The 18,716-nt window shown below is 42.4% G+C and overlaps 1 protein-coding gene across 2 annotated transcripts in view; it reads left to right on the forward strand.

The window, feature by feature from the left end:
* Positions 1–18,716, forward strand: part of LOC133130480 (neuronal PAS domain-containing protein 3) — a 314,893-nt gene that overhangs the window by 285,050 nt on the left and 11,127 nt on the right. For both annotated transcript variants that reach the window (XM_061245099.1, XM_061245107.1), the window contains exons 7-9: positions 6,472–6,590; positions 14,107–14,300; positions 16,774–16,880. In XM_061245099.1, coding sequence (XP_061101083.1) covers positions 6,472–6,590; positions 14,107–14,300; positions 16,774–16,880 — 420 coding nt within the window. The remainder of the gene's footprint in view (positions 1–6,471; positions 6,591–14,106; positions 14,301–16,773; positions 16,881–18,716) is intronic.

The raw sequence follows: 18,716 nt of genomic DNA on the forward strand, positions 1-18,716 counted from the left end.
TGAGCAGTGTGAGGTAACACCGCATCCAGTGATAGTCTAGTGATAAACTGGGATTCACATGAGACCATTAAACAATGAACAACAAAATAATTAGCATGTCCAGAATAAGTGATCTTTAGTAATTCCTAATTTATGCAATGACAATAAAACTTCACAAATCACAAAGAGAGAATGTTCCATTACAGAGACATTAGGCCATTAAATTAATTGCTATTAATATTACTGTTCTAATATAATTTATTTGCTTGACAGAGTCCTTTATCCACAGCTTTCAGTTATACTCATATTTACTACCAGATAAGTGCTTTGCTAATGGGTACAATAGGCCTTTGTGAAGTGAACTCAGTGTTTCGATTACACCGACACCCTTTTTGGTAAAAACGCAACCACAGGTCCCATCCAATACAGGGTGTAGGAGAGGCTGAGTTTCAGTGACTCGTACATTAAAAAGCTCCATGAGAAGATGTTCAGATGTGTCCTCGGAGGGGGGAGTTAGACAACACGGGCGGAGAATATCATTTCATCAGAAATGCTTTGGGACGGGGCGGAAAATGGAGGAGCGGCTTTCTGCATGATTACACGGCTGAGGTCAGATTGCTGTAAATGTCAATCGCCGCACCGAACGCGAGAGACTAAATGTTACGGCGAAGGTCACAGGAAATACCCTAAAGGAATGCATCTGTTTCTCCGAATAATTTGGTTGACCAGTTGGCAGCGTGTGTATAAGAATACCTGTGGGTCTTATGTGATGGGAAACGAATAGGGGGCTCGTTAAACCGCAAACTTTGTTGTTTACTCCGTGTTTGCGGCTAAAAGGAAAACCAAAGGAGCGTTAAAATGTCACGTTACATTACATTGTTGCGACTCTAATTGAGAGCATAATGTTTTTTGAAGTGGTGTTTGTGGTGGATTAGAGAAACAAGCATATTTTTAGTACACTTTTTAAATGGCACCTTTTCTCCGAAAGTGTCGTTAATTTACTCTACATTGGCTATCCTTTTATTTCAATGTCCAGTCAGAGCTTGGAAGTAATGCGTATGCATTTTCCAGGATGAGGCCTGTAGATTTTTAGAAAATTAGTCCCACAGAATGATGACAAGCATACCTGACAATATGTAATTGTTTTGGATTCAAATACTTTTCTACATCTTACACAGCTTGTGTGGTGTAGTGGAACCTATTGAATACTAATGGAAGTGCAGACCCCACCTTAGGGTCCTCTTTGTTGGCTCTAACGCACCAGGCACGATCAATCAAGCACAGAAAATAATTTTGGATCCCAAACGATTACGCGCTTGACCTAGGTCTGACGAAGAGTACGGAGAAGTGTGTTTGCTACTGTACCGCGGTCAGCCTAAAAGGCTTCCCTGGCCCTTGCTGTCTGGAGAAACTGAGGAGAAGACTGCAAAACAGGAAAGAAGGGAGAGGTGATTTGCTCAGTCAGCTGGCTCGGCTCTTCCTGCCTTTAGCTTTCAGAAGACCTGTTGAACCTTTCCCAGCGCCCGAAAGGTCGGCCTCTCCCGAACAGCCCATGACACGTCCATTACCGGCAAGCCCCGCTCAGCGCGCTGATACCGGAGACGCTTCGGACGGAGACGCGTAGCGGTAGCAGCCTTTCCATTGAGGGGAAACGATTGAATAAACGGTCACGTTCCTGCGGCGCTGTCAAAAAATCTGCAAAAACAAGTTCGGAATAAGTGATGGCCTGCCAGACGGCTCTTAATGTCAGGACGGCTACGTTGTTATGTTTGTGAATGAGTCGGGGCCGTTCGCCGGGTCCTCAGTCACGCCGCTCCTGGTATAACTTTGACACCGCCAGTATCTGCTCAAGCCCTGGGCTCCGGGAGCCATTCACCTCACACCGCAGGTGCGTTTCGCCTCTGAATCATTCAGCAAATAAAACAAACGCAACCATCAAATATTCTGTTCGACCTACATCTGGTCCGCGGTGGACTCTGTAAAGAAACGTGTTTTTCAGCCATTTTAAAAATGAAAGAAGAAACCGGCTTTGATCACAGTGTAAGTGCGAGGCAGGTTTGAAGGTTTTATTTTTTTTTTCCTCCCGGTTTGAACTTAATATCGCTATGCAGTGAGTTCCTGACGACCTTAACCGTCTTGCCAGTCAAATTTTGCATTGTTAGGCGGGTCTGTCTTGTGGCTTGTAGCGAGTCCCCTGTTGGAAACATGTGACCTAGGTGACATGTCACTCCTGGCTCAAAGCCTGTTTGAAATCTTTCAGCAGTGTACAGTATATAAGCTAAATATATTCAGTTTTGGAGCTTTTTGTGATAAATGGGTTGTATATAAAAGTAAACAATGTACAGTAAGCACATAAATAATGTAATAGTGTGTGTGGGTTTTCTTTTTCCCAAATCCAATGTAATATTTCACACTATTGCTATGCGTACTGGCTCTCACAGACTGTGACTGTTTTCCAGGATTCTGGGCCACAAAAAAATGACAAACTTCATGAAAAAAATAATTAACTGTGCAGTCTTTTTGGAAAGGAGAATAACTAGAGTATTCTCAACTGAATTTTACATCACCTGGGCACACAATTATTTAATCATGCATGTATCTGTCTGAAAATATACTGCCTAATTATCTTTGGTGACAGAATTTCAAGCGCAACCTTAACTAAATATTGACTTTTGTTAAAGGAGCTAATAAAATACAGCTGTGCTGTTTGACATACAGACTGAAATTGTTTTCGCATTCAGAGCGTTGTACTTTTGTACGGGGACAGTCTGAAAGTAAACAGTATGTTTTGTTTTTATTAATACATGAGAAGCATGGGTAATGACAATTGAAAAGCAGGATATGAATCAAGGTGTGTGTGGCACATCAAATATATGTCTACATGGTATAGACTGTGAGGCTTATATGTGCAACCAGGAAAGCAAATGTCATACTTCTTTTCGCTTGACTAATGATTGAATGAATTAATTAGCTGACAGTACGTACATCATATGCATAACATAACATTGTACGATATCTGTAATTGCAAAACTCCTTCACTCATTGTTTGAGAAGCGATTCTGCACTTGCAAATGTTCAGTAATTACATATCCCCATACTTTATATCGCCATTCATTATGTTTGTTTCAGTCTTCGTGTTCCTATATTTTGTGCGGAAAAATATTTTTTTCTTACGTGTCACTTGGTAATTAAGATAGGGTTATCAAAAATTGACCTTACCAAACCGGAGGTTTCTAAAATAGAGCTATTTGCCTTCAGTTTAGCACCAAGAGCTGGATATCTCCCTGTTTGTCTTAAACCGATTTTAATAACTCTGCTGTCTCATATTCCTCCCTCAGAGGAAGTCTCCTTTCTGCCCTAGTAATATGCCCTAGGGGAGGTTTCAACCTGTTTTACTGCTTGGCAGAACAAACAATGTTTCAATTGAGCACAAAGACAGAGAAGAAGAAGTGAGAGTGGTCGCTCAAGCTGAATTTATTTCATTACTTAAATGGATTTTATTTCAGCTTGTCTGTCCAAAATTTATTGGCCATATCAATAAGAAGAGAAAGTAATGATGTAGATATTTTACAGTTCTTCTGTATCAAATATGTGTGCATATGCTTCTTTGCACACAGGAGAGAGTTTGTGTGGTGTAACATATCTTTAAATTACATCAATTTAATACAATTGAAAATTACATTTTTTTCCCCGACATTGGCAAAAGTTAATACACAGTTTGTTGTTCTCAATATTAATATCAATGTACCGTGCAGCTATTTTCTCATTGTGAAAATCATACTTTATAGCTCAGGGCTCATCAAATCGCCGTTCTCGAGGGCTAAGAACTGCTGATTCTCCACCCTCCCTTTACCTGGGTGTTAGGTGTGAAGTGAGTGTGGCACAAATTCTTCAGTTAATTACCTTGGAGAAAAGAAAACAAGGGCCGGATTTAGATTCGTGGGACAGTTTTGGTTATCCATGTTATATCCACGTTATATATCACATATATCAGCTCTCTCGCAATTGTAAGTACGCTTTGGTTTTCTGAAATTCAAGATACTTCTCAGAGGAGAGAAATTAGCTCCACGATTTGTTTCCTTTGGCAAGTAACTCATTGCACTGGGCACGTGCAACAACTTTTTCAGAACAACATACCTAGCGTAGTCATAATGCACACCACAATGCAATTACCCTCATTTCATATGAGAATACGGAAAACATACTTACGAATAATTTTTGGGCTGTCGCTTAAAAATTTGGATAGCACTGGTTTAAAAAACGGTGCATTTTATCTGTTTTTATCAACTGAAGCGCGCGGGGGTCACACGTTTGGTCAGCCAGGTGTAGAGTTCAATTATGCTAAAACACAAGATCAAAGCGTGACTCCCAGCCTCCGGCTGCCAAAGCTGCTATGATCCTCACCTGTTAGAAACGCGCACTTCAAGTTATGAAAAAAAAAAACCCTCCGCGCCCTCGCTTCGTTGTCACACTCCCTCCCCCTCCCCCTCCCTTTCGGAGACGCGGCGGTAAAGCGGGCCGCTGAAATGACCTCGAAGCAGCCGTGGAAAAAGAGAGCGCTGCGTCTTTAAGCCGGGCTCTCGCCCTTGATGAGAACGCAGCCGTTCTTACGCCCGGGCTCTGATCTCGTGTTTTAGTAAAATAGAACTCTACGCCTGACTGACAGCTCTGATCTGAAGCGTTTAAGTGTAAGTTTTGATCTCTGCGCCTTTGATTAAAACTAATGAGCTCATTTAATTCAAAATGGGAATCTCTGATAAGAGAAATAAGGTTGATGTGATTGGATTAGAGGGGCGAATTAAACTCTTAGAGCTGAAGTTTGTGCTTATACAGTGTATTAAAAAGCAGTTGGCGTATTCTGCTGTGTTAGATGATGAGAAAAATTTCATAGTAATTCATATTTAATCAGAAGAAATGAAATGACTAAATATAACATGGCTCTGCTTTTCCCCGGAGTGATAAAGGACTAGTTAGATTTTAAATGACATTTAATTCATGTCCTCAGAAACAAAAAAAATAAAAAAAATAGAGGCTCCCTGAAAGGGAAAGACAGTGACACTAACTCAACCCCCAACCCCCCCACCCACCCACATCCTCCAAAAAAACCCCAACCCCCCTTTCCATCCGAAGGTATTGTTTCTACTTTCCGAACCAAAGTCACTGACGCCTTGTTATATGCAGAGCAGCAGAAAACGGGATTTTCCAGGTGTCCTGTGAGTAGCCTAATCCCTTTTCAATTTAATCTCCATGCCTTGTCCGTAGCCCGCTTCCCTGTACAGTCTGCGAACAGCGGTAAAGTAAACACAGAGCAGAGACTCACCGCTGCCTCCCCCCACCCCCAGATAACATCCCCTCCCCCCAACCGGCACTCCCTTACCGCAAAAAATGGCCACTGAACGCGAAAGGCAACCGGATTATTTTCCCTTTTAAACTATGGGAAATTAAAATCGTTTACGCTTTCTCTACGACCTTGCTGAAATGCGTAAAGATAATTTCAGGGCAAACGCGCGTGACGCGTGATGTACATCGTGTGTATTTCAACGGTCTATATTCGCATTAGATTGGTGGAATAAATGGAACAACCGCACAGTGTAGCGCGATCTCATTTAAAACAAATTTCCCATTCATTTTGAAGGGGCAGCGTCAGTGTGGCAGACACAGTGCTAATGAATTATCTATGTATTAGAACTGCCTAGGCACCGAGCCCGCATCGACTGCTTATTTGCTTAGCAGACACCATTGTCCCTGGCAGCTTGGCTTTTATTTAACAGGCATCCAGCTAAATAGCTGGATGTTTACTGAAATAATTAAGATGGCTTACAGTGAAGCAGAATCTCACTGGAGATTTGAGCCTACAGCATTCTGGATAACGGTTCAGATCCGTTGGACCACCAAGTCCACATCAGACCCTGAAAAAGTGGAAGAAATTAACAGTTTCTCCAGCAGGCTATTTAAACATACAGTAAATATGAAGCTCAAGGTTATAAGGATGCCATTTCTCACGAGCAGAATATAGATCAATTTCAGGTTGTTATTAGGAATTTTTATGGTTTTGTTGATATGTGCGTCGGACATTTTAAAAGACCACTTTTGTTTTCGTGTCAATGTTGTTTTCTAAGATACTTATTACTTAATTATTTGAATTTAATTTGATTTGTTGTCATATTCGTCAACTACAAAAGACGCGGAACGTTTCCAATGTGAACGACCGCAAAGTTTCGAGAATTTAAAAAGTCAAACAGAGCCGAGCGTGTTTATTACGAGCGTGCATTATTAAAACATCGTCAAACTTTTATTGGCATCATGTTTTTTTATTGAGTTCCTCTTTTCCATTAGACAATTACCTGGAGATGATAGAAACTCAATGAGAAGTTATTACAGCTTTTGTAACCGGACATGTTTTTAATATCGCCCCCCTCTCCAGGGCTTTCTCTGCACAGGCTTATTGGGAGAGTAATGGAAAGTAATTGGATTTCTGTTTGCCGTCCGCAGTGGAGTCCACCAGTCCCAGCTTGTTGGCTCCAGACAACACTCTGGAGCGCTCCTTCTTCATCCGCATGAAGTCCACGCTGACCAAGAGAGGAGTCCACATCAAGTCGTCCGGGTACAAGGTACAGTATGGCCGCCCGCCCCGCCGACCCCCGCGTTTGCACGCGCGCTTCAGACACGCGACTCTCTCCCCCCGCCAGCTCCCACCGCAATTCACTCAATTCCCTCTACGCCCAGTTCTGTGTGTGCCGTTCTAATTGGGTTCTAATTTATTCATACCTTTTCGTCTTTGGCGACAATACATTGCATAAACAAATATTTGGTTCGTCAAATATAAGTTGAAATGTGATATTTCATAGAAAGAAATTTCTTCAAAACAAAAGCGCATTTGGCAAAACATTTTCTCTGATTTATGGCCAGGTTAGGTAATGTTAGTTAGTTTTGTTAAAATGCATTATTACACCACCAATTAACGTGCACCAGCATACCTAAGTAGGTATTTCAACCAGGTGGCTAAATTCTACGTTCTAGAACGGTGGTGCCCAATCATGTGCCCTGGAGGGCCAGGAATATTCCGTTTTTCATTCCAACCAATCACAACACCAGCCTATTTCAATAATTAACACACTTTCATCCATAGAGGCAGGAACTAATTGGTGGAATCAGCTGGTGGCTGGTTGGAATGAAGACACTCACGGGCCTCCATTGCACACGATTGGGCACCACCGCTCTAGAACGTAGGAGTTCAGCCACCTGGTGGAAATGGCTGCTCTCTGTGCAGATGTGCGCTAAAACACTGCGTTGTTCAGGCTCCCCATTCCGAGAAGGCTGAGCTGCCATCTAATGATCGTGTTCAGCAGAGTGTGGTGATCCTCAGTCATTTCCTTAAACACTTCCTTCAGACGGCAGTTTTCTATCCGTCGAGTTCACGCAGCTGCTGCCTCCCAGACAGTGAGAGCACACATACTCAGGTTATCATTAATTTTTCAATACCTGTCTGCTCGCAAATGACAAAAACGGCTCACTCAATGCATGTTCTCTGAATGAACGTACACAGATATCTTAAGCGTTTTAAATATCGACATTCACGTGATTTCCCAAGTACATTGTATCGTATAATGTTGTCTGTATTTTATGTAAATCTGGTGCCTGAGAGAGTAGCAAGTATGGGGAATCAGCTGCTTTAGCGGTTCTTCTCTTCGGGAATACTGCTTCCCGAACGTTCCTCTCCCCCGGAAAATACTGCTTCCCGACCGGAAAAATCATGTGAAATTAGTCTTTTCTCATATGAAAATCTGCATGGGTGAATGTAACATTTTCATGTGCATTAAAATATTCACATTTGAAAAGACAATATCACGTGAACTGGACATTTTCACATTTTCACTTTTTTTCACATGCGAATGAATTAACTTTTAAATTAATTAAATTAACTTATCTGAAAACAAAATCGGTCACATTGAGTCATCTTCCCATTTCACATGACTGTCTTTATAGTGCAAACTACAATTTGAAAAAACTAAGCGTGACTTGAAATAGCATAGGCTACCCTTTTTTTCTCTCGTATTTCACGTGGGAATAGTTTTGTAGTTCACATGTAGCATGTTTACATGTGATTTATTTCGTGAGGGATCCCCCACTGCGCCACAGTTTCGAAAGCGAGGCCAGACGTGAAACTCTGGTGAACACATGGGCTACCGCTCATTCTGAGGTTAACCGGTAGCAAAACGTTACCAGAAGGCCAAAAATTAATTGCGCCCTAAACTGCCGTTCTAATGTTTGTGTGCTGATTTAGACCTGCCACTGCCATTCTATCTGTGCACTGGAGACCTTGACCAGGAGCGTATCATCGGGAGTTTACCCTCCCCTCCAAACAAAAGGCAGCTGACAGTTTTCACTTCTCTGTGCTACTCTCTCTGCTGCCAAATTTCCTTTATCTCTAAAAGAAAGAGATGTGGACAGGGCAGCATCCACGCTGTGTGAGAGGCACGTTCACGCAAGCTAAATGCCTCCCCTGCCCCTTCCTTTGTCTTACCTCCTCCACCTTATCTGCAACATCTACCCGGACATATATTTCATGCAAATAAACATGAATCAGGAGAGCTCTGGTTCCCCGCCATAAATATTCACACGCACAGGCACGCATACATTACCAGCCAGACAAGGACACCTCTTATTACATTTATTTTAAATAAAGTCAACACTTGTGTTGTTACATAATCCAACAGTATAAATATTGCATACGGTACGACGCCAGGCCGCGTGTCAGACAAGACCTCCGGCCTCTCGTGCATCATCGCTGCTTATAACCATTCCGCTCTCGAGGTCAAATCAAAGAAAATTCTTTCTCCCAGCTTAAACCCATCTTTTTTAAACAGATCTCAGCCCCCATCCCCCCCCCCCCCCCCATCTCATTTAATACACTCATGTAAAGGTTCTCCGTCATTATTTGTGCTGTATCACATTTCAAAAGCACTCCCGAGAATCCCTGCGAAATGATGAATCTGATTTCTTATGTATACCTCTTCTATATTCACTGGCGGGGGGAGAGAGAGAGCATTGTGTGCTGAACCATGAATTATAAAAATTGATCCCTTTGTTATGTTGGCTTGTATTAAATTGAGATATGCTATTCATCTGCCTGGCACTGCAGCCGTGGCGAACCCTCGCCGTGTCAGTTTGCATTTAGCTGCTTGGGCATATTAATGTTTTGCCAGAGCTTATGATGTTCTTGCCAAGAGCACTCCTGGAGCAATTTGGGGCCGACTTTCTCTTTGTGGCAATTACTTCAAAAAGTTGTATTTTTTTAACTAACTTTTGATGCCCGTAGCTTTGGGCTTTCGGAGGGGTAATTTCCATTTTGTGCCCCCCTCCCCCCACCCAAAAAAAATATTTGAATGTTTATTTATTTAGTAGAGTTATTTTATTTTCATTCACGGCCATGGAGCAGACGGTGTTTTGCATGCGTTGCTCTGCTCTACATTGGGGATGTGGTTACACAGTGGAGCATGCAGGGATTTTGGCCAGTAATTAGACATCTTCTTTTCCCCCATTCAGTAGGCTGTGATGTCTTATTAAAGCTCTGACTGGCAGCAGACTTGTCAAGTGTGTCTGCGCCTGTCATTCTTCTGTAACAATATGATAGACAGCGCATTGGAAGTCCTGCTCAGGCTGGATTGACAGTTTTGGCTGCTATTTAGTGCTGGATTAAACAACACTGACTCAGGTTCAGCGCTGGACTGACAACGCTATGGCTCCAGTTCAACACTGCAGTGATGACACTGTGACTCCAGTTCAACACTGGAAAGACAACACAGACTCCGGTTTGACACTGGACAGACTGTTCACTGTTGACACAGGACTGACTGCTGTGAAACATTGGCTTAAAAGTGTCGCCCATCAATTATATTTTGAAACCCGAATTTAAGGACTATAAACACAGGCAGAGGGTGAGTCAACATGTCAGTGAGCCTTTTTCCATGATAGGAAGGGATTTACAATGGTCTTGTAGCAATGCTTTAACACAAAAATCTTACCTATTGTACCTTTAATGTTCAGTTAATGTGAGCTTTTACATTTTATTTCAGTTTTAGTTTACGTTCATTGGCCCAGGCAGTTCTGTTTGAATTTAAGGACACTATAGGTACTTAAATGAGTTTCAGATTAGTTTTCCAATGGCTGGTATAGGGACATCAGCGGGTTCAGGGTTTTAAGCAAGACAATATACAGTACTTAAAAGGACATCGAGCAGCTTATACATCTCGCACAATAAAACTGAAGTAATATGAAATAACTGCAGAAAGTAAACGATCCCTTTTAAGCCAGGAACTTGGATCGTTGGAATTTAGTTTTCTGCATTTAAATTTAAATCAAAAATCATCCATGCACAACATACAGTAACACTCACAAGCCCATCTGCTGGCATACCTTAAACTGTGGGTTTTAAAATAAGTTTTGTTTCATTTGTTGGCTCCTCTAGACTTCTGTTATGGAACTTCACTTACAACTAGTGAGGACAAAGCAAGGAGCCATGGTTGAATGGTAAAAGGTACCAGCAAAGCCATCCAGGAATGAAAATGAGGGGAAGACAGTGCATTTTTACCTCACAGAAAATGGCAGAAATAGTCCTTTCGAGTTGGCTGCAGTAGACAGATTTTATTTTAACGCCATTTTAAAGCATGATCACCATAAGTCAGCCTTTCTAAGCGACGTGCAGATTATATACACTAAGAATTCTGCACGCTCACTTCATGTTATATTTTCAGTCATCAGTACCCTCAGGTCTATGCGGGCAAAATCCTAAATGTTTCAGCATAGATACATTTCTGATGTGGAATTTCTGATGTTAAACACTGCTCTGCTTTGCATTTTATTACAAGACTTCGCTTTATGCCTTTTTATGCTTTGCTTTATCACCGTGTTTACAAACAGTACACCAGCCATGCAATTGCACCGCCAGCTAAATGATAGAACTGCATTCTTAAACTCAATGATTCAAACAAATGATTCCTTGTCTGAGTATACCAATTTAATTCATGGCAGTCTGAAATGACAATGCTACGTTCATCACCGCTTGCCTTGTACAACATCCTACTAAACTAAGATTACAGCCTTTCCTTGTTTTTGTGAAGAATCTGTCAGGTAAACAAAGGAGACACAACTGTGATTAAAAGAATAGCTAGGCATTGCCATCCAGACATCTCATTCTGGCCATTTTGGAGTCAATGTTTTGCTGCCATTTTTCCTCTCTACCAAAATAGACTTATTTCACGTGAACTTGTGGAATGAATAACAAACAATAAGACCTCCTAGATCTAGAATATCAGTAACTGCATACAATTATTTGTTTCATTATGTAAAATATAATAATTGAAGAGTGCATAAACCACTTTAAGAGGATTCATTTTATTAACAAATATGTTACACTTTAAAGCTGTAGTAGCGTGCACAACTTAATCTCTCTGGTTACCAGGTAGTTTTGGGTTGTGTTCTTTTCATGGTCCGAGATATTCTGTATGCAGACACGACATTGGCTATGAATGATTTTCACATTAAAAATAGTTGGTAAAATGAATCCAATTCCTGACAGTCCCCTCTCTGAGACGCGTTCCGTGCACGAGCCGAGCGTTAAGTCTCTGGGATTAGGAAGAGAGGGATAATAACCATTCAACAGAGGGGAAACGGTCGGGAGTCGCTATGATACAGAAACGGAGCACTTTGAATTGAAAAGTGAGACATTATGCAATCCGCCCGATAGGAAAGCCATTTTCTACACGGGCTCCCTTTCTGACGGAGCCATTGTACTGTGTCAAAGCTCAGATGGCTTTGCGGGCTCAGGCGTCCCCCCGAACGCGGTGTTAATTTCATTGTGTACCGTCTCTACCCCGCTAACTACCGCTCCAAGCCAGGGCCGAGCACTTTCCTCAGCTCCTCAAACCCAGGGAAGACTTTCTCCTGCCGGAGAAGGAGCCGCATCAAACAAGGTCCCCAACGGCCCGAGCTTTGACGGAGTTTAGAGAGTCCGATCTGTTTATATAAATGATAATAATAGCATCCGTTCTCTCTGAGGCATGCCATTGAAAGGGCAGTGTCAGTAGTTGAGAAGCAGGGAAAGTTAGCTTTTGGAGTGCACCGCGCATGGAAATTCCCAGTTGGTTTGTGAGAGTGATTAAAATGGATGGATCTAAAAGTACAGTGCGCATATCAAGTCAATTCCTCCTCCAGGCAAAATAGAGCTACAAAGACTTTAAAGCTTTGCAAAACTTTAAGGCTAAGAAAAAAGCAATTATGTCCTTCGCTTTTTTCTACTGTATACTCCTCCGGAGGAAAACACATTATTTACTTTTACCTGCTTATTTTTATCTGTATTTAGATTTTTAGGAGTGGATTTTATTTGTACTGTAACTTGGTTATACTATGAAGTCTTCGTGTTTGTTAACAATGTTTATACAACAATAATAACACATTTTTGCCAACATGGGTTATATGTTTTAGATTTTTAGAGGCTAAAAATGTTTTTGTCATTTCTGCATACGTGCTTTCTACATTTTTCCCATTAGTTTAACAGATATTTAATGACAAAGTGATACACATTTAACTGACTAGATTAAGCTAACTTACATTACTTAATTTCAGAAAACTTGTTAATATAATTATAAAATCTTTTTATCCTATCCCACTCATAAGCTGAGCAACACCTTCATGAAATCAATACTCTGTGTTGGACTAAATGGTTTTGGTCTGCTGGGGGTATTCACAACTAGCAATTTCTGACCTGGCAAGACATTATAGCCAAACAGGCTGTCAATAATCTGGAAGATCTTGGATGACCATCAGTCATCTTTCACCTTGCCAAGGTTGACTCAAGAGTGTAGTCCATTCCTGGGATTGTTTTAGCAGCCAGCTGGAAGGAGGTGGCTCCATAGTCACTGGTTACTGGCCAGTTGATCTCTCAGCGGCCCAGTGCCTGCAAATCTCCAGCATTACAGTCGAATGTGGTGGTGCTAGCAACATGCCGGTTGAGCTAGCCAGCTATGGAGCAAAGTCCTCTTCAGCAAACAATCAAGGTTTTTATGCTGGCCAACCTCATGGCCACTGTGTGGACACAGGCTTGCAGTATAGCATGCTTATCCTTGTGCGCAACATCAGCCCGGTCCATGGAGAGGTTCAAGTGTGAAGCCCTAGGCAGGAGTCAAATCCCGCAAGAGTTCTTCTTTGTAGTGATTCTGGCTCTCTGACTATCCAGTGCAATGCTCATGAGGTCCTGCTTCCTCACGTCCTGCATTTTTACATTTCAAACTCATCCTTGTGTAATAGTGTGAGTAACGAGTCAGAGATTTTTCTAAGTCCGAGGTGGGATTTGAACCCTGGCCTTTCACTCCCCCAAAGATCCCAAAGGCAAACACGTTACCTGTCAGCTGAAGGCAAAATCGCCTCTAGCCAAGGAAAGCAACGTTATTTTGGATTTGAGGGTTGCATCCCCAGAGAGGGATGTCACGGTATCCTGCTACGAGGCCTTGACTTTACAGCACCTCGCTGTTCTTCACTAGCGAACTAGCCGTGCTACACCCACCGCACCGCACAACACACCTGCTCTTCTTTTTTGTTACAATGGCTTTCCAGGAAGATGTGCATCTTGCCCATGGATGTTATTCTCACAAGGGCATTTTTGGGATGGGCTGTGAGAATGTATGTCCTCTAGCGCGTATGTTTGTCAAGGTTTCACAGGAAGAGGAAAGGGGCAGAAACTCCCTGACTACTGCAGCCAGGGACTTCTGACTGCATGTACTGTTCATGTCAAGCGATTCCGAAAACAGATCAGTGTTCAGTCAACAGCTCAATCAAACCTATTTAAAGAATCGCATACACAGTGTTTCCCCAGGGCTGGGAAAAACACTGACCTGGGTTACACCATTCAATGAAATATCAGTGCTCCAGCTACCTGAATTTTGATCTCCCTGTCTTTCTCTCTCTCCCTCCCTCTCTCCCTCTCTGTCTCTCTCTCCCTCTCTCTCTCTCTCACTGTGATGTGTCGTCACATTCACACACACACACACACACACACACACACACACACAAACGCAATTATCAGACTTCTGTGTTTGTTTCCTGAACCGACACCCATTTGTCCCCTACAAGGTCATCCACGTCACTGGCAGACTTCGCATCCGCATGGCCCTGACTCACAGTCGATCGGTACCCAACCAGATCATGGGAATGGTGGTGGTTGCCCACGCCCTCCCCCCGCCCACCATCAACGAGGTCCGCATCGATTGCCAGATGTTCGTCACCAGGGTCAATATGGACCTTAACATCGTCTACTGTGAGAACAGGTAGGATGCCATATCTGCAGTGCTGGCCTTAAGGTTGGTAACTGTGTCGTGAAAATGCAGCTATCAGGTTTCTGGACTTTTAGCCTTTTGTCCCAGCTATTTCTCTTATATTTTTCTGAAAATAGGCTTTATTGCTACATTCCATGAGGGATATAAAAAGCTGTGTATAGTATACTTAATTGCAGTTGCATTGTATTAATCTTTTTAACGGTTGCCTTCATGTAGAAGCCTTCATGTGTATATATGGAGATTCTGTGCCGTTTGTTTTCCCTGGTTAGCACCAACCTCGGGGCAAATTTTCTCAGCCACACTGAGCGGGTTATCAATCTCATTCTCTTTTGGAACCACATGGATTTTAAATAAATGTAACAAACTACTACAAATTTGAATATTTATTTGACTTTAGAGTGTAAATAGACTACAGAAAACAATGCATTATTGTGAATGTTTATTCCATTCCTGGCACTGAAATAAGTGCATAAAATTTTGTGGAGTTTAAAGTTGCTGGAAACGAGTGTGGTGCAGTGCTGTTCTTAGATACATACAGTACAATGGAAACTCAGAGTTATGAACTGACTACGCTACCAAACATGGTAAAGTATGAACCTGGAACTTGCTCAGGCAGTTACATTTTGTCGAGCCCCTGTACATACAACACATCGATCATCTTAGATATTATTACTGCCATACAAAATTGAGCATTAAACAAAATGAGTCAGATTTTACAAAACTGGAAATACACCTCTTCCTCAAAAACAGTTTTTGTCCATCTAAAGTCAGTGAGCCGAGTTAGAGCAGGGGTGTCTAATCTTATCAAAAAAGGGCCGGTATCAGTGCAGGTTTTTGTCTCTCAAGGTCTTGATTTAAGACCATGATTAGTTAATTAGTTGATTCAGATATTGATTTGTACTGTTTTTAACTAAAACGAATATTTACAGCTAGAGCATGAACGCATCTTAAATAAGACTAGAGTAATTTGAGCTAACTATTCCAATAAAATGTTTAAATGTTCCTATTTTTATTCATTACTTCAATGTGATGAATGACCCCCATTTCAAAAAGGTTCATAAGACTCTACTGTTGTTGATGGTAGTACCTAACTAGGATGCCACATGGTGTGCATACGCTAAATGTTCTGTATTGTGCATGGACAAAGAGGCTCAAGGTAACACTAACCAGCTAAGTGTTCTTAACATTATTCTGAAGGGGGTATGCTTTTATTACCATGTAGGGCCTATAGTCAGTCCAGAGGCAGAACATTTATTTGGCTACATGAGTTATACGAGTATGAGTACGTCTGACATGAAAACATTATGGGTCATGGCAGGTTTTGTATTGATGTGACATATTGTCAAGGATATTAAGCATGAAGGTAGCAATCAGGTTCTTGGGCATGACATTTTACTTTTGACTGAAGGTGATTGAGTACATGTGTACCATAACCTGTAGGAGACTAAACACTGTCACTTTAATCTTGACGTGGTTTTGCCCGCAGTGGAGCACCGTTCAGATCCGATTACACATCAGACCAAGTAATCACTCAACCGGCTTGTCATACCATGTTGATTAACATTGTCTGAAAGATCGGAGACCACTCCTTCATGGAGGTGTCTGAACAGGGGAGACTGGTGAACTGTGATGACAGTCAAATTAAAAAGCAATAAGCGCCTTGTGGCACGAGTACAATTTGCTTCATCCGTACAGAGACCGAAAGAAAATCTTACCAATATTGCGGAAGATCAGAAGATCAGAAATCCCGATTTAACTCTCTCCACCCACCCCCTCCCCTTCCTCCACTGCTTTTCTCATGGGCATTTTACAGTACTTACTGTACATCATATCTTCAGTAATTAATTTGATGTGCATTTAAAGCACTTTATACGTGTTTGTCAACATTAATATTTATCTGCTAAACCCCTGCCATTTTCCGAAGAAAGAAGCTGGAAAAACTAACCACAAAATCATCTAATGAATAACAACTCAACAACTGGGCCCGAAATCACTCGCGATCTCCCGAAAAACTCCTCCACTGTCCGGGAGCCCAATGAAGGGATGATATGCAGCGTCTTTCAGTTTAAGAGTCGAGGATTTGTGTGGGCGTGTAGCTCTCAGAGCCAAGAAATTTCCCCCTGAAATTACTCAAGTAAAAATGCCGGCTGTGTAGAAAGGATTGCGGGACAGATTGCTTTTGGATAAAACGCGTCAGGGAAATTGATAGATAATGTGACACCGGGATTATCTCAGGGTTGCCATGGCGTGACATCCTAACCTCCAATATCCCAGGGTTCTCCTCGCCTTTCCCCATCAGGCTCAGCTGTCAGGTGAAAATCATCCAGCTGACGTGGCACCGAGACTTAGTCTCCGTCTCTCCACCGTGGCGTTAGGCCCCGATATCTGAACATGGGCTTTTTTTAAAATGAATGGTTTTACATTTTTGTCTTTTCCCCAATGACGCCGTTTACATTTCTTTCAGAATCAGCGACTACATGGACCTCACGCCAGTCGACATCGTGGGGAAGAGATGCTACCAGTTCATTCATGCGGAGGACGTGGAGGGCATCCGCCATAGCCATCTGGATTGTAAGAACCTCTCCAGTCCACCCTGTATCAACTGCACCCATACACATCCAGATCTATGGGCACCTCAATGACATACACACACTCATATGCCACTCAATACTTAAGGCCGGTTTCCCAGACAGGGATTAAGCCTAGCCTTGAACTAAAAAGATATTTTCCCCAATGGAGATATCCACTGAAAAAGAACACTTAGCCTGGACTAGGCTAATCCTTGTCTAAGAAACCATCCCTTAAAGAAATACAGCTCTACCAAAATACATCCCATTTTAAAAATACCATACTAATACTGCGCTATACCATGTGAAACTACAGTTCTAGAGAGCCTCTCTGTATTTATCTACACCTCTTTCTGCAATCAAATGCCTTCAACCATTGTACTTAGAATAATCATTTCGCATCTTTAAACCAGTGCAATATGATAGGAATCTTAAATTCTCATGCCTGTCTTCAACAGTAGGGTTGTGTCAGACCATACCCAGTTGGACATTATTAGTATTAGACCATAGTTTGTAGTGATCTCAGCAACTGTCCTAAGATTGAGGCCTTCTCGAGTCGATTCAGATAGCTGAATGCCTGTTGTGAAACACCTTGCACAAAACTAGAAATAATTTGCTTCCATATGTCCCCTACATTCCCTAAAAGAAAATCCAATAAAGATGTACAAGATGTACTCTGATTTCTAATGCTTCCAAACAGTATCGGCAAATTACCGTTTATAAACAAATCTAAATCTGTCATAATGAACAAGACAAATTATACAGTAAACTCGCATTTAACCATGTACTTTTATGCCGTCTTCACTCTTCACTTGGTTAGCGTCCCCCTCCAAACCCACACCGACTACCCCTCCCGACTACCCCCCTGCTATAAGTGCCCCTGCGTTATTGGGTATTTGCTCAGCAGAACGCGTGTCCTTGGAGTTGCCCGGGTATTTTTTTTGCTATCTGATTAGATATCGAGAGTCCAACTGAATTAGAGAGCAATTACTGCCGCAGCACGCTGTCCCTCCGCCTTAAAAAGCCACCGGCTCGGCTCCATTAGCCTTTGATTTGAAATCCAGTAGAGGGAGAGCAGCCCGAACCCAGTGACATTGAAAGGGGAGGATAGGAAGAAGACGTCGCTCGTCCACCATTACGGCTCTCAACACCACCACCACCCCCCACTCCCCCCACCCCCTTACTGCCTTTTCATCCCCCCGACTGCAGTCTGAATGGACGCAGAAGCAATCTACATCCATTTGCTCGGCGTCATTTAGAGTTAGCAGTTATGTAAGCACCGCGTTCGATTATGCCTCGAACGTCCGGCTCTTACAAACGGCGAGCTTTTCGGATCCGTACCCCCCCCCCGCCGAAGACCGGCTCTTCCCCGACGGGGGGAAAAAAGAAACACAAAACAAACGCATCGGCATAATGACAGAATCGTACCGCTGGGCTTTGATGTACGCAGGTCTTTATCACCCATCGACAAAAAAAAAAAAAAAAAAAAAAACCTTGACAACAGTGACCTCATCTCAATAATTCCCAGACAGCGCACTGCACATTTCACAGGCAAGGGGGGGGGGGAAACTGAATATAAACCAGGGAAACGTATCCTTAAAACACGATGATAAAACAAACAATTCTACATTCATACCGCAGATGTTGAGAGGGGGGGGAAACAGAGGTTGCTGAGGAGTAGGGGAAAAGATAAGTTGTGAAAGAGAGGAGAATTCTCAGGGGCTTCCAGGTCTGCTCCTTCAGGCACATTACACAAGCCTGCCTCTAAAGACTAGTTGGAACTGATTAAAAGGAATCGCGCATCAGAGTCATTACTGCTCTTCTGCTGCGATAAGCCGAC

The sequence above is a fragment of the Conger conger genome, chromosome 1, assembly GCF_963514075.1.
Source record: "Conger conger chromosome 1, fConCon1.1, whole genome shotgun sequence".
NCBI lineage: Eukaryota > Metazoa > Chordata > Actinopteri > Anguilliformes > Congridae > Conger > Conger conger.